Source organism: Mesoplodon densirostris, chromosome 4, assembly GCF_025265405.1.
Source record: "Mesoplodon densirostris isolate mMesDen1 chromosome 4, mMesDen1 primary haplotype, whole genome shotgun sequence".
Lineage (NCBI taxonomy): Eukaryota > Metazoa > Chordata > Mammalia > Artiodactyla > Ziphiidae > Mesoplodon > Mesoplodon densirostris.
The window spans coordinates 29,679,804-29,704,616 of NC_082664.1; the positions used below are offsets into that span (position 1 = coordinate 29,679,804).

Here is a 24,813-nt window from a genome sequence, read left to right on the forward strand (position 1 = left end):
CTATAGATTAAAAGCGTCTCAAAAGACATATTTATTGACTGCAATGCGTGGACCTTATTTAGATCCTGATTTTTTTTAAGTAAATTTTAACAGGATATTTGATATTACAACTGGAAATTTTAACAGGATATTTGATATTAAGAAAATTTTTAAAAGATTTTTTCGATGTGGACCATTTTTAAAGTCTTTATTGAATTTGTTACAATATTGTTTCTGTTTTATGTTTTGGTTTTTTGGCCGCGAGACATAGGGAATCTTAGCTCTCCAACCAGGGATCAAACCCGCACCCCCTGCACTGGAAGGCAAACTCTTAACCACTGGACCGCCAGGGAAGTCCCAAGAATTTTTTTTTTTTTTAATTTTAGGTGTTTCATTAGGTTTCCCACTACTGCACTTCAGGATTAAAGTGTTGGAAATTATTCAAAAGATAATTAAGAAATATAAACTGAAATATTAATGAACAATATGATATATATAGCATTTTGTAAAGTTTAAAGTAATATACAGCATGAAGAGCCCTGGGACAAACCCCAAAGCAGAACACTATTGAGGGTGAAAGGAAACAAGAGCTACAAACCTGGTTTTCCCTAGCAAGGTGAGGTTGCTCGCCTTGATACTCTTGTTGCCTTATTTAATTTTTCCGAAATTGTATCCTGATGTGTTTATTTGTTTGATTTTCAAAGTAACAAAGACATACTTAGGAAATCACACTTGGGAATAGATAAGCTCTTGCCATGTCGAGGAATCACTCAGTTATCTTCTCTCTCCTTTTCCCCATCCTGAGTCGGATGGCCCTCTCTATGGCTCTGCGACAGTGGTTTTCAGTGCTGGGGGCTGGGACAAGGCTAGGATTTTGCTCCTCCCCACCCCCACCCACCAAGGGACATTTGGCAATGTCTGGAGACATTTTTGATTGGCACAACTGGATCTGGGGTCGTGCTGCTGGAATCTAGTGGGTAGATGTCAGGGATACGGCTCAACCTCCTACCATACACAGGACAGACTCTCCACTCACCAAAGAAAGAATGATCAGGCCCAAAAAGTCAATAGTGCCAAGGTTGAGAAACCCTGCTGTAGAGCAGTTTGTCATAGTGCTTCATAAAGACAACCAAAACTGTCAACTGGTTGGCCTTCCCAGCTAGACTGGCAACTCCAAGAAGACAGGTGATACATGTATCTTGTTGAGTGTTTGGAATATAGTTGACACTTAATAAGGATTGAAAGAAGGTGGAAAGGTACATCCAGGTTCAAATTTAGGGCCCTGTGAGATCATGCTGCTTGTGATCAGCCACTTGATAAGCATTTCATTCATTCAACATTTAACATGTTTATTAAGCACTTACTATGTACTAGCAGTGTTTGATGTTGGGAATACAACAATGAGCAAGACAGAGTCCCTGCTCAATGAAATTTATTCCTATAAAGGAAGACAAACAATAAGCAACGAAACAAGATGATTTCAGACAGTGATAAATATTATGAAGAAAATAAAAGTATAATGCAACAGTGAATGATGGGGCAAGGACAGCATAGTCTAGGTAGGGTGAGCAGCTGACATTTGAACTAATGATGAGAATGTGCCAGCCACTAAAAGCTCTAGGCTAGGGAGAAGACTGATCCAGGCAAAGACCCTGAGGCCAAAATAGAGGGGCCTGTTCAAAGAAGACCAAGGGGAGAGGGCCGGATCACTTGTGCCATGGAAACGTTTGGATTTTATTCTAACTGAAATTGGAAGCCTGACATGTTGTTAAAAGATCACTCTGGCTTCTTTGGGAGAATGTATGAAACATCTATATTCAGAGCTTAAAATACTTGTAAAATACTTCAGTCACATTCTCGGCTACTTCTTGCCAAAGGGGAAACTTCCCATATCCAGGAGGGGGCGCTCTAGGCGCCGGGTCAACAGAGTCAGCACTGTGGTTCTTTTCGAGAAGTCGGTCGCTTCCGGGAGCGGCTGCGTCTCCCTGCGCCTTCCTCTCTATCCGCCCGTCTCTGTGGTAGCCGGGTGCCGGGGGTGCCGGGGCCCCTCCCCGGGGCCCCTCCCTTCTTCCGCGGCAGCGAGTTCTTCGGACTTTACCCTGAGCGGACCCGGGGGCTACTGGGCTCCCGCGTCGGTCGGATTCCGGGTCATGGCTGTCCGGGGGCCCGCGCCCCCGGCTGGCACCCGGTGAGTACGGCGGCTGGGGAGGAGGACCGGGCCTCGGGGCGTCCTACTCGGGGCTGTGTGGGGAAGGAGCACCTTCCGCCCTCATAACATACTGTGATTTTTTTTTTTTAACTTTTCACTCAACATGGTTGAGATCATCCATAGTATAATAATCTAGTTTTCACTTCTGAGTGCTGCATGGTGCTTCTGAGTGCTGCATACCTAAGTGCGTTAGACCCCAGTTTACGTATACATTACCCTAGTGACGGACACTTAGATTGCTTCCAGTTTTTAAGCACCACTTGCCTCCTTTGTGGATATGGGTGATCTTCTTTGGAGTATCCATCCGAGGGTAGGATGCTAGGTCACTTAATTCTGCTAAATTTGTTCTCTGGCATGGTCACACCCAACTTCTCAACAGCATTGCGTAAAGGTTCCTGCTGCTTCTTAACGACCGACACCCCACCCCGCCGCCCAGTGTTTGGTATTGTTTGGTTTTCTGTTTATCGACCTGATTAGTGTAAGGTGGTGTCCCATTGTGTTAATTTTCCTCTGTTAAGCATTTGAGTTTCCCCTTATTTATATCCTTTTCCCACTTTCTATGGATTTCCTGTCTTCCTGATGCAGTCATTACTTATATGGACTAGATTTTATTACCTTGTTTATTTTCCACTCTGCAAGTAACTTCTCCAAGTCTTTTAATCTGTGGCACTATGTTGAACAAAAGTACTTAATGCTAAGTTAAATCTGTTAGTTTTCCTGCTTTATAGTTGGTGGTTTGGGGGTCTTATTTGAGAAATACCTTCCATTATATTTTCATTAAGGTATTTCTATATTCTATTAACTAAGTAATGTTACTTTTCACATTTAGATTTTTAATCCATTTGGAGTTTTTAAAGTTTGTTTTTATACATAGTTTGAGGTAATGGCCTAAATTTTCCTCTACCTTCTTCAATTAATGACAGATTAATAATTAAAAATTAGAGAAGCTGTACAGCATAGTTAAGAGCACAGAGCCAGGCTGCCTGTGTTCAAACCCTAAGGCTGCCACTTATCAGGTGGGTGACAAGGCAAGTTACTTAACCTTTTTACCCTCAGTTCCTCATCTTTAGGGTTGTGATTATTAAATGAATTAATACACATAAAATGTGTAGAACAGTACTGGGCACGTAGTATGGGTTTGGCATATAATGTTTTTGTGTGTGTGTGTGTGTGTGGTACGCGGGCCTCTCACTGTTGTGGCCTCTCCCATTGCGGAGCACAGGCTCCGGACGCGCAGGCTCAGCGGCCATGGCTCACGGGCCTAGCCGCTCTGCGGCATGTGGGATCTTCCCAGACCGGGGCACGAACCCGTGTCCCCTGCATCGGCAGGCGGACTCTCAACCACTGCGCCACCAGGGAAGCCCCTAATGTGTGTTTAATATGCGCTTTCTTGTCATATAATCTCTATTATGTGCCCACGTAAACATAGGTGAATTTTTTCTTTTTGGTCTTTCTGTTCCATGGTCTTTTTGTTCCTGTATTCATACCACACTTTGTTATTACTCCAACCCTGTAATATGATATGTCTTAATAACCTGATGCTTTAGGTGGGTTTCTTCCTCCTCCTTTCCTGTTCCTCACAGTTGTCCTGACCTATTCATGGACCTTTATATTTCCATATACAGTTCCTTAAAGAACTCCTGGTTTTGACTGGTATTGCATTGCAGTTACAGACTTCTATTAGGAATGAAGTCTTTCTATTTAAGTCTTCTTTCATATCCTATAATAGAGCTTTTGGTTTTTCCTCCAAAATGTCTTATACATTCTTTTTTAAAGTTAATTCCTGGACATTTTATGGTTTTTCTGTACTTTTCTTCTGTAAATGACATATTTTCTTTATATTTGCTAGTTGGTTATTGTTGGTTATTGATACTCGTGTGTTAACCCTGTATCTAGCAACATTGCTGGACTCCTTTTATTTCAAACGTTTTGTCTATTTTTAAAAAAATATTTATTTTGGCTGTGCTGGGTTTTAGTTGAGGCATGCAGGATCTTCATTGCTGTGTGCAGGATCCTTATTGCAGCGTGCGGGATCTTTAGTTGCGGCATGCCTGTGGGATCTAGTTCCCCGACCAGGGATCGAACCCAGGCCCCCAGCATTGGGAGCGTGGAGTCTTAGCCACTGGACCACGAGGGAAGTCCCACTAACGTTTTGTCTATTGCTTTGCTGTGTTTCCTATGTAAATGATCACATCATCTGAAAATAATGACAATTTAGTCTCTTCTTTCATTCCTTTGACCTCATTTCTTTTTTTTTTTTTTTTATTGCTTTAGCCAGGATCTTAAAATCCTTGATGTAGTGGGTTTCCTTGCCTCATTTGTGACCAAAAAAGAGGATGTGGCTAAAGTTTCTTTATTAATTTAGCTATAGGTTTTTGGTAAATAACCTTTCATAGCATTTATCAACTTAAATTCCTTTTTATCCCCTGGTCTGTTTCCCTCCTACCATCTTCAGCATTCGTAAACCATTCTTTCTGCATGGCCTGCGCCCTGCCCACCAACAGCTGTAGATAAGCTTGGTAACTGCTCTCTAAGACTCCATTGTCCTTTTAGGACTTTGCTTCTCCTGCTTCTCTTCTTCAGGCCCAGGTTAGATCTGCAATTTTTCCAGCGGTTCCTGCAGATACAGAAGGTTTTGTTTCCCTCTTGGTCATCACAGAATGCCTTGATGTTCCTGACCCTTTTGTGTGTGGCCCTACTGGGTGAGTGAATGAGCCCAGGCTGGTGGAGGGAGGGCAGCCCTGGTTTGAGGTCCTTTTCCTTCTGTGGGGTGTTGATGAGGAAAGGACTCAAGAGGAAGCCTCCCTCTGTCTTTTCTCACCCCTCATCACTGATTCCTGACTCCTCTCCTTCCCCCCAGAACAACTGGTGATCTACCGGGTTGGCTTGATTCCCAGTCAGTACTTTGGGGTCCTAGGAAACAAAGATTTAAATGGGTTTAAGACCCTGACGTTCCTGGCTGTTGTGCTCATCGTCCTCAACTCCGTGGTAAGGTCTTCTCCCTGTGTCTCTCTTCCTCTCCAGTCTAGTGTGATGCCTCTCCAGTGCCCAGTGGGACTTAGCCACCAGGAAGCAGGAACCAAGCTGTGGATGTGTGTTCCCTCCCTCTTCTGGGAACTCTAGGCAGGGCATTGATCTTGCTGTTGGCCCACATGGGACCAATTCCCAGAGTGTTTCAAGCTCCTGGGGCTTGGCCACAGGATTCTGGTTTAATCCAGCATTTGGTGGAAATGATCCTTGTCCCTTCCATTCCCAGAACTCTTGCTTCAGGGAGCTCAGAGCACTTGAAAACTGGGCTCAGCAGCCAGAGCTGTTGCTGTCCTCTGGGGGGTGCTGAGGCTGTCCCTGAGCCTGGCACTTGTCATATCTCCCAGCCTTTGCACCTGCTGCTTTCTTGCAAAATGGCCTCCTTCCCCTACCCCTTGTTCACTTGCTTAACACCTGCTCACTTTTCACGATTCCTCCGCTGTCACCTCCTTCACGTCCTCCTCAGCTTGTCCTTCATGTTTCCTCCACCAAACTCTGCCCCTTCGACTACTGATCCTTTGAGTTCAGCTCTGCTCTGACAATCCTTACACCCTAGTGATTGTCTGTGTCCTCACTAGACTGTGAGCTCATTGTTACTTTCCTCGTGCTTAGCGTACAGGGGCTCCATAAACGGAATGATGAGAGTCAGGGCGCTTTTAGGACTCAAGCCTAATGCTCTCTGTCAGGCTGCACTACCTGTTTTCTTGGGGAAGCCACTTCTCATCACACTTTGGCACTTTTGATGGGTCTTCGGTCAGTAAGCACCTATGTATTCAGACCCTGTTCCAAGTTTTGGGGGACAGAAAGGTAAGAACATAAGTGGAATAGAAGATATTGTTTCCAATCTTCAGAAGCTCATGTGCTCTGGAGATGTAAGACAATACGCTGTAGAGGAGGCTAGAAGGCCTTGCCTTTGGTAAGCCCTTCAATATTTGGTGCAGTCAATAAACACATGAGTGAATGAGGAAGGGATGAACCCCGTGACTTGACGCTCTAACAGGCTCAAGTGCTGAGTGGACAGCCGAATGGGCTGGGACTGGTCAGCAGAGGCTTTCCGCCAGCCTGAGCTTGGAGCCGAGACTTGGTAGAAAGAGACTTGCATCTCTCCCTTCCCCTTGTCTCCCCCGCTGCACAGCTGAAGAGCTTTGACCAGTTCACCTGCAACCTGCTGTATGTGAGCTGGAGGAAGGACCTCACCGAGCACCTCCACCGCCTCTACTTCCGGGGCCGCGTGTACTACACCCTCAACGTGCTGCGGGATGACATCGATAACCCGTAGGCGCCCCCTCTCAGTCCTTGCTACCCTCTGCGTGGTTCCTCCACCTGGGCTCACACAGCCCTGGAGACCCCCTGCGGCAGACCCCGTGAGGTCATCCACCGTTATCTGCAAATGGTGCTGCCCAGAGCCCAGGGGGAAGGGTGCCCTGCAGAGGACCCCGGAGAGTCTGCAGGGCTGAGGACAGGGAGCTAAAAGGAAGAGGCCAAGAGCAGCTCCCTTTTGTCCACTTCATATCCTGGGCTTCCAGATGAGGCACCCTCTGAAGATAGTGTCCTTGGTAGAAAAAGCTAGAAGAGCAGCGCTCCAGTTTTCAGCAGTAAAAAACTACTGCTGTCTAGGGCTCAGTCTGGGATTCCAGTCACCATTCTATCACCTCTCTTAGGTTCACTAAGCTCCAGGTTCCCTTACACGTGAGGCAACTGAAGCCCAGAGAATGCAAGTGACTTGCCAAAGCTCACGTCTCACTGGGAATAGGAGTCGTTGTGGCCTTGGTGGTGGGCTGGGACACGTGGGTCTCTCTTCACCCTCATTCCTTCCCCATTCCACACCATCCCAAGCACTTTGTTGCCTGACGTAACCTCTCCTCAGCTCAAGTGGAGCTTTGCAGCAAAGACTCTTGGGAGGCCGCTGCTGCTTCTTAACCTCCTCTTCTAGCCCTCTTCTCCGCATTTTTTTTTTCTTGGCCGCACCAGGCACGTGGGATCTTAGCTCCCCAACCAGGGATCGAACCCGTTCCCCCTGCATTGGGAGAACAGAGTCTTAACTACTGGGCCACCAAGGAAGTCCCTAGGCCTCTTCTCTATGGCTCAACCTGTACACAACTTCCACAGCCAGATAGCTAACATGGGGGCAGGCTCAGGCTCGTGAGAGAGAGGTTGTGGGGAGTGAGGTAAGTGAGGTAGCTTTCCTGATCATCCGGAAACGCGGATCCTCTACCCTCGGGCTTTTTCTCTGGCTGTGCTCAGAGCTGGCTCAGGACCCTCGTGTGCTGGACCTTTCAGTTACCATTTTTTCCGAGGGGTAGACGGAGGCACCATAGGAAGCAACTCTTCAGAGCCCTGTTCGAAAGTCCTAAGGGTCTCGTTGCCTCTAGGAAACCAGCCCTTGTCTGGGCCCACCTTCCCACGGGGTCTTTGCTGACAGCACTGAAAGGCAAGGTCAGAATAAGAGGTAACCTGGAACTGCCTTAGCTCTCTCAACCCTCAAGCCCAGCTCCCTGGGCCTAGTCACTGTGTGTCGTTGGCTCCAGGGACCAGCGCATCAGCCAGGACGTGGAGCGGTTCTGCCGGCAGCTCAGCAGCATGGCCAGCAAGCTGATCATCTCCCCCTTCACCCTCGTCTACTACACCTATCAGTGCTTCCAGAGGTGAAGGCTCTCCTCCTGCCGGAGCCCTTCCTCCTCCCCTGCCTGGTGATTCCCCAGAGTCCCTCCCTCACATTGGGCGGGGAGTCAGCTCTCCCTGGTCAGGGTCCACGAGAGGCTGGTCTTCCCTCCCTCCCACCTGCACCCCAGGAAGTCTTCCTGTCTTGCATGCTTGGGCCCCTGCCCTCCCTGTGGCCCTGTGGTGTGTCAGTGTTAAGGTACTAGATGCCCCCGCACAGGAGCAGAAGCCACACAGGGCTCTGAGATGGGACAGGGGCTGCCCAACAGGGGGGATATGTCACTCCCCACACCCTCCCTCTCTCTGCCTTTCAGCACCGGCTGGCTCGGGCCTGTGAGCATCTTTGGGTATTTCATTCTGGGAACCGTGGTGAACAAAATGTTGATGGGTCCCATTGTGGCAAAGCTGGTGCAGCAGGAGAAGCTGGAGGGGGATTTCAGGTGTGTCTCCCTTGCTTGAGGTTTCTGGACCAGGCGTAATGGTTAAGGAATGGGATCTGGAGAAAGGCTGCCTAAGTTTAAATCCCAGTTAGGCCAGTCACTAGCCGTATGGTCTTGGGCGGGGTCTTTAACCTCTCTAAACTTCAGTTTTCCCATCTCTAAAATGGGGATGGTACTGACAGAATTGTAAGGAGGATTAATGAGATCATATATGAGAAGCACTGAGAACGGTGACTGGTTGGCCGCCATCATCATCATCATCATCATCATCATCATCATCATCCCTGGGCCTTCTCACATGCTTCTATTCCAACCACCCTTATTCTGGTCAGCCGATGGGTCCAGCCCCTACTCTGTGCTTCTTGGCCTCCTCCTTCAGACCCGGCCCTGGGAAGAAGAGGAGCCGTGGCAGGCCTGCACCTGTCCTCTTTGGAGAGGCAAGTGGCTGCCGTGGCTGCAGGTCTCCTGCCATCCCTCCCAGGCCTGGAATTTCCCACCCTGTGACAGTCCAGGGAAGGCGCGGGCTGAGGCAGCCACAGTCTTGGAGTGGAGCCAGGCTCCTCTTTGCCTGGAGGTTTTCTTGATCCAGGACTCTGAAAGGAGACGGGCCAGTCTTGTCCACTGTCAGCACACATTTGCCTTTGGTCTTCCTAGGTTCAAGCACATGCAGATCCGGGTGAATGCTGAGCCTGCTGCTTTTTTCAGGTGAGTCTAGTGGGGATAGTTCCCCTTCTGCCTTGTCAGAGCTGATAGTGGAGATGGTGGAGAAGGAAACAACGCTCCCACCATCACCAAGGCCAGGGGCCAGGCATCCTCACACTTGGCTGTGACCCTCTCCCCTTACCTCTCACTGTCCTCGTCTGCCTCATCCTTAGGTCCATGGATTTGCTTCTGAAACTAGTTCTTTTCGTGGCCTAGCATGGGGCCTAAATTAGTTCTAAGAATGAAATGAGTGAATGCTTCGTCATCTTACTGATGCCTGTAAGGCATTGCCTCTGCCTCTGCTTTTCTGTCTGTAAGATGGCTTTCTGCCAGTGCCTGACGTCCAAGGCTGATCCTTTGTCTCTGTAGCATGGGAGGGAATGGAGCCTCTCAGGTCAGAAGGCCTGCTCGCCACAAGACACTGTCCTAGTGGAGCAAAGTGGTCTCCTGACAGCAGCATTGTGAAATCCCATTCCTTCCCCCGGGGCCAGAGTAGGTCCCTGCACTCTGCCTCCTATGAGGACTCTGGATTCAGGATTTGTATTGACAGTAAGTGCCCAGAGGTTTGTGTTTAAGGAGAAGTTACTCCTTGGATCACCTGAATCTAATAGCCCTGGGACTTTGCTCTTCTGTCCGTCTCTGCTGCAGTTTGTAGCTGCCACCACTTGGGGGCACCAAGGATACCAGGGATCTATGAGTGGGGCTGGTCGCGGGGACCAGGTAGGGCTGGGCCTGCGCTAGGTTTTTTTTGGATTCTGCAGCCACTGCTCATGAAGCTTTGGGCCCTGGGGAAAGCAGGTTGATTCTTGGAGCTCCGAGTGTGCTTTCCCGCAGCCTCTCTGTCCTTCCTGCAAAATCTGAAACGTTTCCTCTGTCCTCCCCCACCCTTTCTGCCTGGAGAATTTCTGCCCATCCTTGAAGCTCCAAGTCACCTCCTCCTGGGCGCCTTTCCAGACTCCCTTAGGGGTCACGCCTATTTGCTTCCATAGCCCTGAAGACACACGGCTTACGTAACACTGTCCACGTTCCAGGTGAAGAATGCAGCGCATCTGCCTGCCCTCCCTGAACTGGGAGCTCCTCGAGGGCAGGGGCTCTTTTGTCTAAAACTGTTTCGCTGGCTCACTAGCACCAAGCCTGCCACCTAGTGACTGCTGCGTGTATATTTGTTTAATAATAGCCGCTCTTTTTATTGGGAGCCCCTCATGTGCTTGGCCCTTTACATTCAGAAATTCTCACTCTAGCCTATTACGTAGGTATTACAAGCTCCATGTTATAGATGAGCAAACTGAGACTCAGCAGCTTAATAACCTGTCAGTGTTACCCGGCTAGTAACTAGCCAGAGCCAGGATTTGAATCCGGTCTGCCCAGTCTAGAGTTCATGGTCTTTCCGCAGACAATACCGTGTTGAATGAATGAAGCAATGGCTGGCTGCTAGTGGCCGAAAGGGTCTGAGGGGAAGATCACTTGGGTGTGCTTGGTCCCTAAAGGGGAGTGTGAGGAGGGGGGCTTAGGCTCTCCAGGCTCCGTGGACATCCCGGCCTTTCTCATCAGAGCTGGGCACGTGGAGCACATGAGGACAGACCGCAGGCTGCAGAGACTCCTTCAGACCCAGAGGGAGCTGATGTCCAAGGAGCTCTGGCTGTACAGTAGGTGCAGGGAGCCCCGGGAGGCAGGAACCACCGTGGTCGGGGGGGGGGGGAGTCTGCTTCCCTCCCCACAACTCCTTCCTCCCTCTCTGCACTGATCAGTTTGCCTTTGCCATGAGTGACCTCAGGAGAGTGAAGATCCCCAGAACAGCTTGACCCTGCTTGGCTTCCCGTTCCCCTGGAGTGCAGGATTGCTTCCCAAGTCTCTCACCCTAGGTCTTTCTGTCTTCCGCAGTCGGTGTCAACATGTTTGACTATCTGGGCAGCATCCTGAGTTATGTCGTGATCTCGATCCCCATTTTCAGCGGCGTCTACGGAGACCTGAGCCCCACAGAGCTCAGCACCCTGGTCAGCAAGGTGAGAATCCCTTCTGGGGACCCCCTCATACCATCCCCCCTGCCTTTTGGCCCAGCACCCAGGGCCTTGGAGTCAAGGCCCGCGCTCACTGCCCTCTGTCCCGTCCAGAACGCCTTTGTGTGCATGTACCTCATCAGCTGCTTCACCCGGCTCATTGACCTCTCCACCACACTCTCCGATGTGGCAGGCTACACACACAGGTAAGGCTGCGTCCGGCCCCTCTAGGTCCTGAGCAAAGCGTGTACCTCAGGGAGAAGTAGCAGAATGAAAAAAGGAGCAGAAAAGCTCACCATATACTAGTGGGCATGAGAGGAAAAAAGGAGTAACGCCTTCACCTGGGCGCCCAGACCCTCCTCAGGTTTTCACTTCTCGCCCAGGATCGGGGAACTTGAGGAGACCCTGCTGGACATGACCCTGAAGTCACGGGATGGGGAGATCCTGGACGAGAGCGAGTGGGACTTGGCCAGGTGAGCGCTGGGCTGGCGGTGCAGCTCGGTGGTGGAGAATGCAGGTGCTGGAAGCACCCTGGAGCCCAGCCCGTTCCCAGCCGGGCAGCAGAGTTAGGCGGAGCAAATGAGGAAAGCTCTGACTTACGCCAGGCACGTTGTAAATGTTCACCATCAGTGTTGCTGTTCTGGCATCTGTGTTTATTTACACCATCCCCCAGCTGATGGAAACAAAGTACAGTCTGCCTGGGCCTGAGTTAACAAAACAAAAATCTGAATTGGATCCCTCGTCTTCCTTTATTCCCTCCTCCTCGCTGAGCCCTGCCGCCAGTCCCCTTCCTTGGGGCATGTCTATTCTTTGTCCCCACTCAGGCCCAGAGGTGTCTTTATTCCTGTATCTTTGCAGGCTCCGTGATGTTTCTGACCTTCCTGTGCATCAAGGATTTGTTCATGTCCTCACTTTTCTTGAGCAAACTACTTAACTGTTCTGTGTCTCAGTTTCTTCGTCTCTATAAAGAAGACATGGGGCTTCCCTGGTGGCGCAGTGGTTGAGAGTCCGCCTGCTGATGCAGGGGACGCGGGTTCGTGCCCCGGTCTGGGAAGATCCCACATGCCGCGGAGCGGCTGGTCCCGTGCGCCATGGCCACTGAGCCTGCGCATCCGGAGCCTGTGCTCTGCAATGGGAGAGGCCACAACAGTGAGAGGCCCGCGTACCGCCAAAAAAAAAAAAAAAAAAAAAGACGTTAATGGAACCTTCATCTTAGGGTTGTTGTGGGGATTAGATATCATAGTTTATAGAAAGTGCTTGGACGGAGGCCACAGAGTAAGCTTTCAAAATGGAAACAGGCTGAATTTCAGGGTCTGCACTCAACTGTCTTCTTAGGAGCTAATGCCTTAACTGTTGCCTCTGTTCAGAATTAAAGCTTCATACAGCTCTGAGCCCAGAGGTGGGGGTGTGGGGCTGGTGGTGCAGGGACTGTAGGGAACTGGAGATTCTCTTCTGTGGGGGAGATGGGCATCCGTGGAGAGCCAGAAACTCCAAAACTGTGTTAGTATTTCCGCTCCCATTCTTACCATCAGCCACACGGTGATGCCATGAAAATGCATGTAATGCCACCAACATTAGAATTGGACAGATGCGGCTCTGTGCCCCTGAGCAGGTTATTCAGCCACCTGACTCAGTTTCCTCATCTGCCCCGTGGGGATAATAGCTGTGGTTCATGGCTGATAAGACTGATTAAGATCAGTCATGGGCAGGACTTTGCCCAGCGTGCCGCAGAGCAGGTGCCCAGTCCATCTCTATCAGTTTGCTAGGGCTGCCGTGACAGAGTACCATAAACTGGGTAGCTTAAAGAACAGAAGTTTATTTTCTCATAGTTCTACAGGTTAGAAGTCCAAGATCAAGGTGTCAGCAGGGTTGATTTCTCCTGAGGCCTTGCTCCTTGGCTTGCAGATGGCCGCTTTCTCACAGTGTCCTTACATGGCCTTTTCTCTATGCTTGTGCACCCCGGTGTCTCTCCCTCTTCTTAAAAGGACACCAGTCATACTGGATTGGGGCCCTACCCTAAAGGCCTCATTTTAATGTAATCACCTCTTTAAAGACCCTGTCTCCAAATGCAGTTACCTTCTGAGGTACTAGGCGTTGGGGCTTCAGCATATGAGTTTTGAGGCCACAGTTCAGCCCATGGCAACCCTCCAGTCCAGAGGTGATGCCCCCAAGGAGAAAGAACTTCCCCTCTGCCCCCAGCAATACTGACACCGCTTATCTTCCCAACATCTCTTCCCTTCTTGCACCCTAGGGCCCCGGGATGGCCAGCAACAGAGCGAACAGATACAGCTTTTCTCCTTGAGCGGGTCTGCATCTCCGCCCCCTCCTCTAACAAACCCTTAATCAAGGATCTGAGCCTGAAGATCTCTGAGGGGCAGAGCTTGCTTATCACAGGCAACACAGGCACCGGCAAGACCTCCTTGCTCCGGGTTCTGGGTGGCCTCTGGGCGAGCACATGGGGTGAGAGCCAGCCTTCCCTGCTCTGAGCCAGCCTTGGCCTGTGGGGGGTATGTGTGTAAGAATCAAGCCTCTTGTTGGGAAAGCAGAGTGTGGGGCAATTACCTTTCTGGGAGATCTTAAAATGGTGCTTTCTGTAGGCACAGTGCAGATGCTGACGGACTTTGGACCCCACGGGGTGCTGTTCCTGCCACAAAAGCCATTCTTCACTGACGGGACCCTTCGGGAGCAGGTTAGCCGGGGCCCACTCCTCCCACCCCTTGCCCCCAACCTGGACCCTGGTGGTGGGACAGGTCTCAGCCCTGGAGAGCTATGGGACAGCAGGTGGGGTATAAAATGAACCAAGCCCAGGAACTCCCTGGCTCTAAGGACTTTTTATTCACTTCTATGGATTAGGCCATGTACTCAGAGCAACTTCTGGGGGCAGGTTAACCTGTGGAGGCCGTAAGCCAAATATCACATGTGTTTGTCGAACACCAGCTTGGATTTTGGGGGCCCTGCCCTGCTGTCTGCCAGCTCCGCCTCTCCCACCGGACCCTCAGCCAGGACTCCTTGCTCTCCTCGGGTGGAGAGGAGCCTGGCCTCTGGCAGTTCCTGGGGCTGTTTCTGAGGGAGGATAGCTGTGTGCAGCCCCACCTGTCCTTGGCCCTTGCCCTAGGCCCATGTGGTTTTTTTTAATCAGGTGATATATCCCTTGAAGGAGATCTACCCGGACTCAGGTGAGCTGAACCTCTTGAGGACACAACCTCCCATCCCACTGTCTCTTCTCTGCCTGACTGTGGCCTCACCTGTACCTTTTGGAAGAGGCCCCAGCCAGGCTGCTGGTTTCAGGTGGGGTCCCCTCCACCTCCTCCTTTGACTGTTTACTATTTGGGGGTCTGTACCCTGACCTCATCTGAGAGACACCACTGGAGGAAAGGAAGGGATTGCTTCCTTCACTGGGTCCTTCCCGTGTTTATGAAGTGCTGGAACCTGTCGCTTCAGAGCCTTGGCCCACATTCTGGGGCCCCCGGCCATGATGTGCCCCATCTATTCTGGCTACCCAGAGGAGCTGACTTCTTGAAGCCTTCTGTGTTTTGCAGGTTCTGCTGATGATGAGAGGATCATGAGGTTCCTGGAGTTGGCAGGCCTGGTGAGTGAGGGCAGGGACCCTGAGGCCCAAGCCCACCTGGTGGCACTGACCACAGGTGCTGGCCCAGCGGAGCTGGCCCTACCGTCCCTGCCCCAGGACTGGAAGTCTGGGCCTGGGGCAGGGCAGTGGGTATATAAATCGGCAGTGGGAGCTGTTGGCCAGGTTCGGGCAACGAGCAGCGTCCACTCTCTAGCAAATTTTAAAACAATAATCTACATCAGCCTGCTTTTTCTGGTCACCACGTTCCAGCAAGTCTAAACAGTGTGGCTGACGGACTGCTTCTCTCTGCCTGGGGCAGCCTGCTCCCCCAGCCCCACCTTGGTACGCGACCAGGGGTAGCTGTGTCTCGGGTGTGTGTGGTGGGCCTGAGGAGGTCCTCAGGACGGCAGGAAGCAGGGATGGGCCCTTTCATGGACATCTTTCCCTCTGGGTGTGTTACAGTCCAGCTTGGTGGCAAGGACAGAGGGTCTGGACCAGCAGGTCGATTGGAACTGGTAAGGAGGAGGTTGGGGTGCTCCAGAGCCAGCTCCCCCAAAGACAGTGGGTCCCAGAGGCCTGGGCAAGGGATCAAGTGACTTCTGACCCCAAATTCTAGGGGTTTGCTGGGCTGCTGGGGACCTGGTTCATGTCCGTGGTACAGAATTTTGGCCTCGCCTTGTGTAGGCAGCGGGGCTGTGGTGGAAAGGGGGCTGACATCCATCCGTCCTGGGGCAGCCTGTCTGCGCTGAGAGCCTCTTCCTGCCCAGACCATTCTGTGCAGAAGCCAGGCTATAGCCTCCTTCCTCCAGTGGGCCTCTCTCGTTCCCCTTTCTCAGGTATGATGTTCTGTCCCCAGGAGAGATGCAGAGGCTCTCCTTTGCCCGGCTCTTCTACCTGCAGCCGAAGTACGCAGGTGAGGTTCGCCCTGTAGGTACACGTGCTAGCCAGGTAACGTTTGCGCTCACAGGTATAGCAGCGTGTGTTCGTGTGCACCTGGAGAGGCATTGGTATGGGTAGGAGAGCACACCTGTGCCTGGCCAGGCATCTCTGTCCCTGCAGGAGAGGATGGCAGGGCTCTGCCCGTGAGGCAGCAGTGCTTGGCATCCTCGGGTGTATGTTAAGCGGCCAGTTCTTAACCTTTGTGCCAGTGCAGCAGCTGGAGCCAGCCTTGAGGGGGCTTCTGACGTTACGGTCGTCAGGCCCTGCCATCAGCGAATGGGCCTCCCTCTGCTGTGCCTGGCAGAGGCGTGAACTTTTCTAAGGACTGACATCCTTGGGGGAACTAGGATTCCCTGGATTGAGTGGTCCTAGGCAGTGGCTGGTGGATTAGGAATAGGGTAGGAAGCTGAGGGGTTTTGTCCTGCAGCTGGCAGAAGGCTTCCCAGGTGGAGCCTAGCTCTCCGCTCCTCTGGCCCACGCTCTCCCTAAGGCAGGGTCCCTGTAACAGCTTTCAGCCTCCCACCAGGTCCCAGCGGAGGTGGGTGTGGGTTGGAGGAGCAGCAGAGGTGGGTCTGGGGCAGGACTTCATCTCTTCCCACTGGGTCCTGTCCTCAGTGCTTGATGAAGCCACCAGTGCCCTGACCGAGGAGGTGGAGAGCGAGCTCTACCGCATCGGCCAGCAGCTGGGCATGACGTTCGTCAGCGTGGGCCATCGGCGCAACCTTGAGAAGGTACCCGTGCCCGCAGGATGGCCTGAGGAGGAGAAAGAATGCCAAGGCTGGGCCTGGCTGGGGCCAGAGCCCCCTCACAATGGAGAGTGGGGATGGCAGAGAGGGCAGGGGATCTGTCACAGCCAGGGCAGCCTGATCTCCACGTGGTGGTGGTCTCTTGTAGTTTCACTCCTTGGTTCTGAAACTCTGTGGAGAAGGAAGGTGGGAGCTGACCAGAATCAAAGTGGAATGAAGCCAAGGCTGGCCACCGGCAGGAGAGCCGAGCCCAGGAGGTCGAGTCCCCAGGAGAGACCAGGAGGGCTGATGGGGCAAGGAAGGAGCTCCAGGTTTGCCTCACAGGTCCCGTGTGGGGAGCACCAGCAGCAGTGGACCCAGCCCACGTGTGACCCTCATCCTGCCAGGGTGCCTCCTGCCTCAGCCAGAGCTTCGTACACTTGAAGTGCTGATTACTTAACGTATAACCTCAGATCGTGTTTTCTAAAGAAAACCTGAAAGTGTGGGATCTATAAGAAATGCAGGGTCAAAATGGAGAGTGTATTGGACTTGGAGTCAAGTGATCCAGAAATCTTTTAGAATACATCAATTTTGCAACAGTAGATTTTTAACTTTAATCAACTATTTAAATTTTATAACTTTTTTAAAAAGAAAAGATAAACATGTTTTTAAACTTGCAACTTTCCCCTTTTTTCTTTCTTTATCATCATAAGATCTTTTTTTTTTTTTTTTTTGGCCCCGCCATGCGGGATGCAGGATGCATGCAGGATGTGAGATCTTAGTTCCCCAACCAGGGATCAAACCCGTGCCCCCTGCAGTGAAAGCATGGAGTCTTAACCACTGGACTGCCAAGGAAGTCCCTAAGATAACCTTTTTTTTTGTGTGTGTGTGGTATGCAGGCCTCTCACTGTTGTGGCCTCTCCCGTTGTGGAGCACAGGCTCCGGACGCACAGGCTCAGCGGCCATGGCTCACGGGCCCAGCCGCTCCGCGGCACGTGGGATCTTCCCGGACCGGGGCATGAACCCGTGTCCCCTGCATCGGCAGGTGGACTCTCAACCACTGCGCCACCAGGGAAGCCCCGAAATAATGTTTTTAATTGACTCTCCAGGCTTGTCTTTGAGAGCCTGGGGGGTGGGAGCAGCACTCTCCACTGTGCTAGAACCTTATGCCCGTTGGTTCTTCACTTCACTGGCATCTCCCACTTACCCATTGCCAATTGTCCCTCAGCCACTAACATCGAGGGCCCTTCTGCTTTTCTTAACCCAGATGAAAATAAATCCCGTAATATTTTTAAGTTAATTCATTTCTTAAATGCATTTTTTAAAATAAAAATTTATTAATTTATTTATTTTTGGTTGCGTTGGGTCTTCGTTGCTGTGCGCAAGCTTTCTCTAGTTGTGGTGAGCAGGGGCTACTCTTCGTTGTGGCGCGCGGGCTTCTCATTGCGGTGGCTTCTCGTTGCACAGCACGGGCTCTAGGTACGCAGGCTTCAGTAGTTGTGGCTCACGGGCTTAGTGCTCCGTTGTATGTGGGATCTTCCCGGACCAGGGCTTGAGCCCACGTCCCCTTCGTTGGCAGGCAGATTCTTAACCACTGCGCCACCAGAGAAGCCCCCTAAATGCATTTTTAAAGGAAAGTTTACACTTGATATAAATAGAAAGTAACTGTAAAAATTAATACAAATAGTGTTATGAATGGCAGCTCTGTACTGCACCTGCAAAGACCCTACACCTGAGGCTTGCTCTCTGTACAAAGGGAGGTCAGGGATGTTACAGAGGAGTTAGACATACTAGCACCCAACTGAGGATCTTCTTAATAGATTTGGGGAAATGGAATGGGAACCGCAAGGGAAGTGATTTTCTCTCTCTCTAAGACGAGGTTACTTAATGCCTGTTGATACCACTGAAAATGATCCCAGATGCAGGGTGGAGCTCCAGACTTGGGGAGATGTCGCCCTGGGTAACATGTCTAACCCCCTCCCTCCATGGCGTGGCTGGCATGGAGGCCTCAAGCCTATTCTCAGCTCTGCCCCATACGGGTGCTAAAGCAGTGTGTCCAGGTGCCGAGCTGAGAGAACTCTGGGGTGGGCACCAGACCAGGTCTGATGGTGTGTCCAGTCTCCGGTGAAGCCTCCTTAGGGACCTACAGGATGTCAGCATCGGGAAGGCCCGTGGCAGCCCTTCTCATGGGGCTGAAAGGGACCGTCAAGGTCGGCATCTGCTTCAGGAGCCTTCCCATACTTGAATCTCCCAACCATATCCTGCTAAGTGCTCTTCTGGCCTCTGTTCAGACACCTCTAGCATTGGGGGCCATCCATCCTCAGACCCCTCTGAGGAGAGATCTTCCTTAGGCCAAGGGGAAACGTGTCTCCCTCAGGATCCCCCTGACTCCCACCCTTGGGCATGTTTTAAATTGTGGGGTTCAGGTGTGGAAAGACTCCCTCTCTGGTTTAATTTCTGTACTTTCATCAATATAGCTGAAGCTCCCCTCAGCCTTTCTGGTGATAGGATTGCCTCACTGACTTGCTTCATCCTCACAAGCTCCTTCAACTCCTAAGCCTTTTCCACAAGTGCTGCTGCTAGCAGATTATTATAGAGACCAAGTCTGTTCCTAACTCAGAGTCTTTGCACTTGCTATTTTCTCTGCCTCAAACATGTTCCCAGTGCTGTTTCTGTTCTTCATACTCAAATACTCAGCGCCCTCCCTTGCAGAAACTGCCAAGAGAAGGCCGTTCTTAGAGGCAGACTGTACCCTTATCCATCATTCATCTCAGAGATGGTGGCTACTTGAGAGTTTTAGATGAATTGATACAAACCTGCATGAGGAGAAGTCAGGTTATGTGTCCTCAGTGTATGACAAGGACCAAAATATTTATTTTAAATGTTTTAAATAAGCCAGGCAAATAATTTCCCAAACTTAAGTCTCATTCTGCTACCCAGGAATCTACACAGACCCACGTGGATGATACATAGAAATGTTATCCTTATATCCCTCTCATCATTCTTCTGAGGAGTCCTGGAGCCATGGGACAGGGCAGAAAAGCAACCTTTTGTTATCTCCATCAAGTGTCCGCTTACCTACCGTATCACCTTGTGTACCACCCCGGTCATTTTGGGGTGGAGAATAACAAACTAGCCTCTGTGTTCTGCACCCAGGACAGTCTCCCAGGACGCCAGAGAAAAGCAATGCCAGCTGCCCTCTGTAAAGACTACCTTTCCAGAAACATTGTCTTGTTGGTGCTATTTCCTTCTGGCATCCTGTCCAGGTGTCAGAATGATGGGTGGCCCTGGGCTAAACCCTGGGCCAGGAAGGAACCCCTGGAGGCACAGGGATTTGTCAGGAGAACTGGTGCCTGGAGAACAAACCAGCTGAAAGGGAGCCCTGGACTGGGGAGCTCCAGAGACTGTCCTACCAGGAAGTAGGGTGAAGTGTGGACAGGCATCAGGCAGGGGACATGTGCTGGGGAACACTGTCCTCAAGCCGCTGGCAGGGTGAGGCTGGACAACTGGCCAGTGGATTTGCCCATCTGTAAGTAGTTAAGGGTTCTGAGGGTCAGATGCCTCTGGGGAAGGTTTCCCTGGGAAAGTCCAAAGACAGGGCAGAGACTTTTACCTAACATGCTATCAGACCCTGACCCCAGGCCCAGAACTGCCAGCCCGCAAGGGAGTGAAGGGGGAAACAAAGGCAAGTGAACTGGCTGAGAGATTTGTGCAGAGCTTGCATGCTTAAGGGAAGCCCAGCTCCTGCCACATTCTCTTAAGAACCCTGCGAGGAAGATGCTTCCTTTTCTTTCCCTTTTACCTCAGTTGAAGAGTCTGAGCTCCAGGACCTGAAATGACTTGCTTAGGAATCTCAAGTTCAAAACAGAACTCCTCAGCCTCTGACCCGCCCCCACCTGCTGCATTCATCTTGCCCATCTCAGGGAATGACACTTCCACTGTCCACCCTGAGCTCAGGCTAGAGACCTGAGACCCTCCGGACCTCCTTCCCCATATCCAATCCATCACTACATCCCATGGATTCTGCTTCCAAAATATATCTGAAGTCCACCTCTGCCCTCCCCTGAGGCCACCACCAAGTCCCCCCGGACAACTGTGGCAGCCTCGTCCCTGTCTCCCTGCTGCTTCTCCCAACCCCCCACATCCTCCACAAAGCAGCCTGAGGGACCTTAAAAGTGCAAATTAGCTGTGCCCTACATTAAAGTCCAAAATACTGGGCCTGCAAGGCTGCACTCCCATCCCTCTCCTCAAGCCCATTGACCTCTGTCATCAGAGATGGGCCAAGCTGGTCCTTCTGAGAGCCTTGTTCCCATGCATTCCTGGAAGAGCACAAACTACCAAGGCTGACTCAAGGAGAAACAAAATCTGAATAGATCTATAACAAGTGATTGAATCAGTGATAAAAAACCTCCCAGCCAATAATCCTCCCTACCTCCCCAATAATCTGAGGGCCAGGTGGCTTCACTAGTGAATTCTACGAAACATTTAAAGAATGTTTCGTATCAATCCTTCTCAAAATATTCCAGAAAATAGAAGCAGAGGGAACACTTCCTAACTCATTCTATTAGGTCATCATGGCCCTGCACCAAAGCCATATAAAGACTTTACAAGAAAACTGAAGACAAATACCCTTTATGAATATATAGATGCAAAGATTCTCAACAAAATACTAGTGGACAGAATCCAGCAGTATATTGAAAGCATTATACATCATGATCGAGTGAGATTTAGCCCAGGAATGCAAGGGTAGTTCATATGAAAATCAACATAAAACACCACAGTAGAATGAAGGGGAGAAGCCACATGATCACCTCTTTTGGTGCAGAAAAAGTATTTGATAAAATCCAACCCCCTTTTATGATAAAAGCACTCAATAAACAGACTAGAAGGAAAGGGAATTTTCTAAACATGATAAAAGACATATAAAAAACCCTACATCAGGGCTTCCCTGGTGGCGCAGTGCTTGAGAGTCCGCCTGCCGATGCAGACGACACGGGTTCGTGCCTCGGTCTGGGAGGATCCCACATGCTGCGGAGCGGCTGGGCCTGTGAGCCATGGCTACTAGGCCTGCGTGTCCGGAGCCTGTGCTCCGCAACGGGAGAGGCCACAGCAATGAGAGGCCAGCGTACCGCAAAAAAAAAAAAAAAAAAAAAAAAACCCTACATCATACTCAGTTGGTAAAAGACTGAAAGCTTTCCCACTAAAATCAGGAACAAGACAAGAATGACTGCTTTTACAAATTTTATTCAACATTGTACTGGAGGTTCTGGCCAGAGCAGTTAGTCAAGAAAAAGAAAAGGCATCAAAATTGGAAAGGAAGAAATAAAACTATATGCAGAAGACATGATCATATATCTAGAAAATCCTAAAGAAAAAAGACAAAAAAACACAAAGTATAACAAAGTCAACAAAGGTGCAGGATACATGCAAAAATCAATTGTACTTCTATATACTGGCAATAGACAAAGCAAAAAGGACTTAAGAAAACAATTCTATCAATATTTACAATAACATCAGAAAGAATAAAATTCACCCAGGAGGTGCAAGACTTACACTCTGAAAATACAAAACATTGCTGAAAGAAATTAAAGACCTAAATAAATTGAAAGACATCCCATGTTCATGGATTGGAAAACTTTATTTTAGATATTTTGCAGACTTCTTTATTTATGTGTTTATTTTTTAAATATTTTATTTATTTATTTATTTGGCTGTGTCAGTGTGCAGGTTTCTCTCTAGTTGTGGTGTGCAGGTTTTTTTTTCTTTTTTTCTCTCCAGCTGTGGTGCTTGGGCTCCAGAGCGCATAGGCTGTGTAGTTTACAGCACGCGGGCTCTCTCATTGAGGTGCGTGAGATCAGTAGTTGTGGCGTGTGGGCTTAGTTGCCCCACGGCATGTGGGGTCTTAGTCTTAGTTCCCCAGACCACAGATCAAACCCACGTCCCCTGCATTGGAAAGCGGATTCTTTACCACTGGACCACCAGGGAAGTCCCTGGAAGACTTAATGTTGATAAAATGGCAATATTTCCTAATGAAATACTCGTTCACAGATTAAATGTAACACCTATCAAAATTCCAATGGCTTATAGACATTTCTCCAAAGAAGATATACAGATTGCCAACAAACATATGAAAGAATGCTCAATATCATTAATCGTTAGAGAAATGCAAATCAAAACTACAATGAGATATCATCTCACACCGGTCAGAATGGCCATCTTCAAAAAATCTAGAAACAATAAATGCTGGAGAGGGTGTGGAGAAAAGGGAACACTCTTGCACTGCTGGTGGGAATATGAATTGGTACAGCCGCTATGGAGAACAGTATGGAGGTTCCTTAAAAAACTAAAAATAGAACTACCATATGACCCAGCAATCCCACTACTGGGCATATACCCTGAGAAACCATAATTCAAAAGGAATCATGTGCCAAAATGTTCATTGCAGCTCTATTTACAATAGCCAGGAGATGGAAGCAACCTAAGCGTCCATCATCGGATGAATGGATAAAGAAGATGCGGCACATATATACAATGGAATATTACTCAGCCATAAAAAGAAACGAAATTGAGTTATTTGTAGTGAGGTGGATGGACCTAGAGTCTGTCAAAAAGAGTGAAGTAAGTCAGAAAGAGAAAGACAAATACCATATGCTAACACATATATATGGAATCTAAGAAAAAAAAATGTCATGAAGAACCTAGGGGTAAGACAGGAATAAAGACACAGACCTACTTGAGAATGGACTTGAGGATATGGGGAGGGGGAAGGGTAAGCTGTGACAAAGTGAGAGAGTGGCATGGACATATATATACTACCAAACGTAAAATAGATAGTGGGAAGCAGCCGCATAGCACAGGGAGATCAGCTCGGTGCTTTGTGACCACCTAGAGGGGTGGGATAGGGAGCGTGGGAGGGAGGGAGATGGAAGAGGGAAGAGATATGGGTACATATGTATATGTATAACTGAGTCACTTTGTTATAAAGCAGAAACTAACACACCATTGTAAAGCAATTATACTCCAATAAAGATGTAAAAAAAAAAACAAAAAAAGATGGCAAGAAAAGAAAGGTTTGAAAAATAAAATTCCAATGGCCTTTTATTTTTTTTGCGGAAATTGAAAAGTTGATCCTAAAATTTGTATGGAATTACAAGGGATCACAAATAGGCAAAACAGTCTTGAAAAAGAAGAACAAAGGTGAAGGACTCACACTTCCAGATTTCAAAATTTACTTCAAAGTCAGTAATCAAAACAGTGTAGTAGTACTAGCATAAAAATAGACTAACATAAAGTTCTGTGGAATAGAATGGAGATTCCAGAAATAAACCCATATATCTAAGTCAAATTATTTTTGTCAAGGGTGCCAGGACCATTCAGTGGGGATAGTGTCTTCAGCAAATAGTGCTGGAAAACTTGAAATCCATATGCAAAAGAATGCAAGTGGACCCTTACCTCACACACCAGATACAAAAATTAACTAAAAATGGATCAAAGAACTAAATTTTAGAGCTAAACTAAACCACTCTTAGAAGAAAACATAGGGCAGATCTTCTTGAATTTGGCAATGGTTTCTTAAATATGATGCCAAAAGCACAAGCGACAAGACAAATGGATACATCAGACTTCATCAAATTAAAACTTTTGTGCATCAAAGGACACTAGCAGGAGAGAGCAAAATAGTGAAGCAGGCAGTTCCAAACACCCATCCCTCAAAAGGAACACTGAAAAACAAGCAGAAACTGTCAGAACCAACTTTGTCTGAACTGGACAACAGTCATAGATTTATAGCGAAGACTGCATCAAGACAACTTCAATATGGTAGGTAGGAAAGCTGTGTGGTGTTTTTTTGTTTGTTTATTTATTTATTTATTTATTTATTTATTTATGGCTGCGTTGGGTCTTCGTTGCGGTGCTCAGGCTTCTCATTGCGGTGGCTTCTCTTGTTGTGGAGCACGGGCTCTAAGCGCGCAGGCTTCAGTAGTTGTGGCTCACGGGCTCTAGAGTGCAGGCTCAGTAGTTGTGGCTCACGGACTTAGTTGCTCTGCGGCATGTGGGATCTTCCCGGACCAGGGCTCGAACCCATGTCCGCTGCATTGGCAGGTGAATTCTTAACCACTGTGCCACCAGGGAAGTCCTTGTGTGGTGTTTTTACTTGCCTTGCCTCAACTCTTCACCAGCTTGGTGGCAGTCTTGAAGAAAGCAGCCCCTGTTCTCAGTATGGGACCCCAGTCCCTGGTTCCAGAGAAAGCAGAGCAGACCTTATTCACAAATTATTGTTTGTTCTAATCTATCAGGGGCTAGAAAGACTGACAGGTACTCTTCTCTGTCTTGCCTGACTTGGAACTCATTCAGGGCAGAAAAATAGTAGGTATTGCTCAAAAAATTTGTAAGGTGGGGGACTTTGCAAGGTGGGGGACTTTGCTGGCAGTCCAGTTGTTAAGATTCCGTGCTTCCGCTGCAGGGGGCGTGGGTTCTGTCCCTGGTCAGGGAACTAAGATCCCACATGCTGTGTGGCATGGCCAAAAAAACCCCCAAACACCAAAAAACAAAAACAAAGAAACAAACT

General features: G+C 49.4%; 1 protein-coding gene across 5 annotated transcripts; it reads left to right on the plus strand.

Moving 5' to 3' along the window:
- The first annotated feature begins 1,981 nt into the window (after positions 1–1,981).
- Positions 1,982–17,557, plus strand: ABCD4 (ATP binding cassette subfamily D member 4). Of its 5 annotated transcripts, XM_060095831.1 has the most exons (19): positions 1,982–2,167; positions 4,772–4,890; positions 5,049–5,176; positions 6,351–6,490; positions 7,744–7,860; positions 8,191–8,316; positions 8,971–9,021; positions 10,570–10,664; positions 10,900–11,021; positions 11,130–11,221; positions 11,399–11,488; positions 13,267–13,475; positions 13,613–13,704; positions 14,155–14,191; positions 14,555–14,604; positions 15,046–15,098; positions 15,420–15,496; positions 16,138–16,253; positions 16,417–17,557. In XM_060095831.1, the coding sequence occupies exons 1-19, from the start codon at positions 2,130–2,132 to the stop codon at positions 16,483–16,485; spliced, it is 1,821 nt and encodes a 606-aa protein (XP_059951814.1). In that variant the 5' UTR covers positions 1,982–2,129; the 3' UTR covers positions 16,486–17,557. The 5 variants fall into 5 exon arrangements, with proteins under 5 accessions (XP_059951814.1, XP_059951815.1, XP_059951816.1 ...); XM_060095832.1 differs by lacking the exons at positions 7,744–7,860; positions 8,191–8,316; XM_060095833.1 differs by lacking the exons at positions 4,772–4,890; positions 5,049–5,176.
- Positions 17,558–24,813: the final 7,256 nt, after the last annotated feature.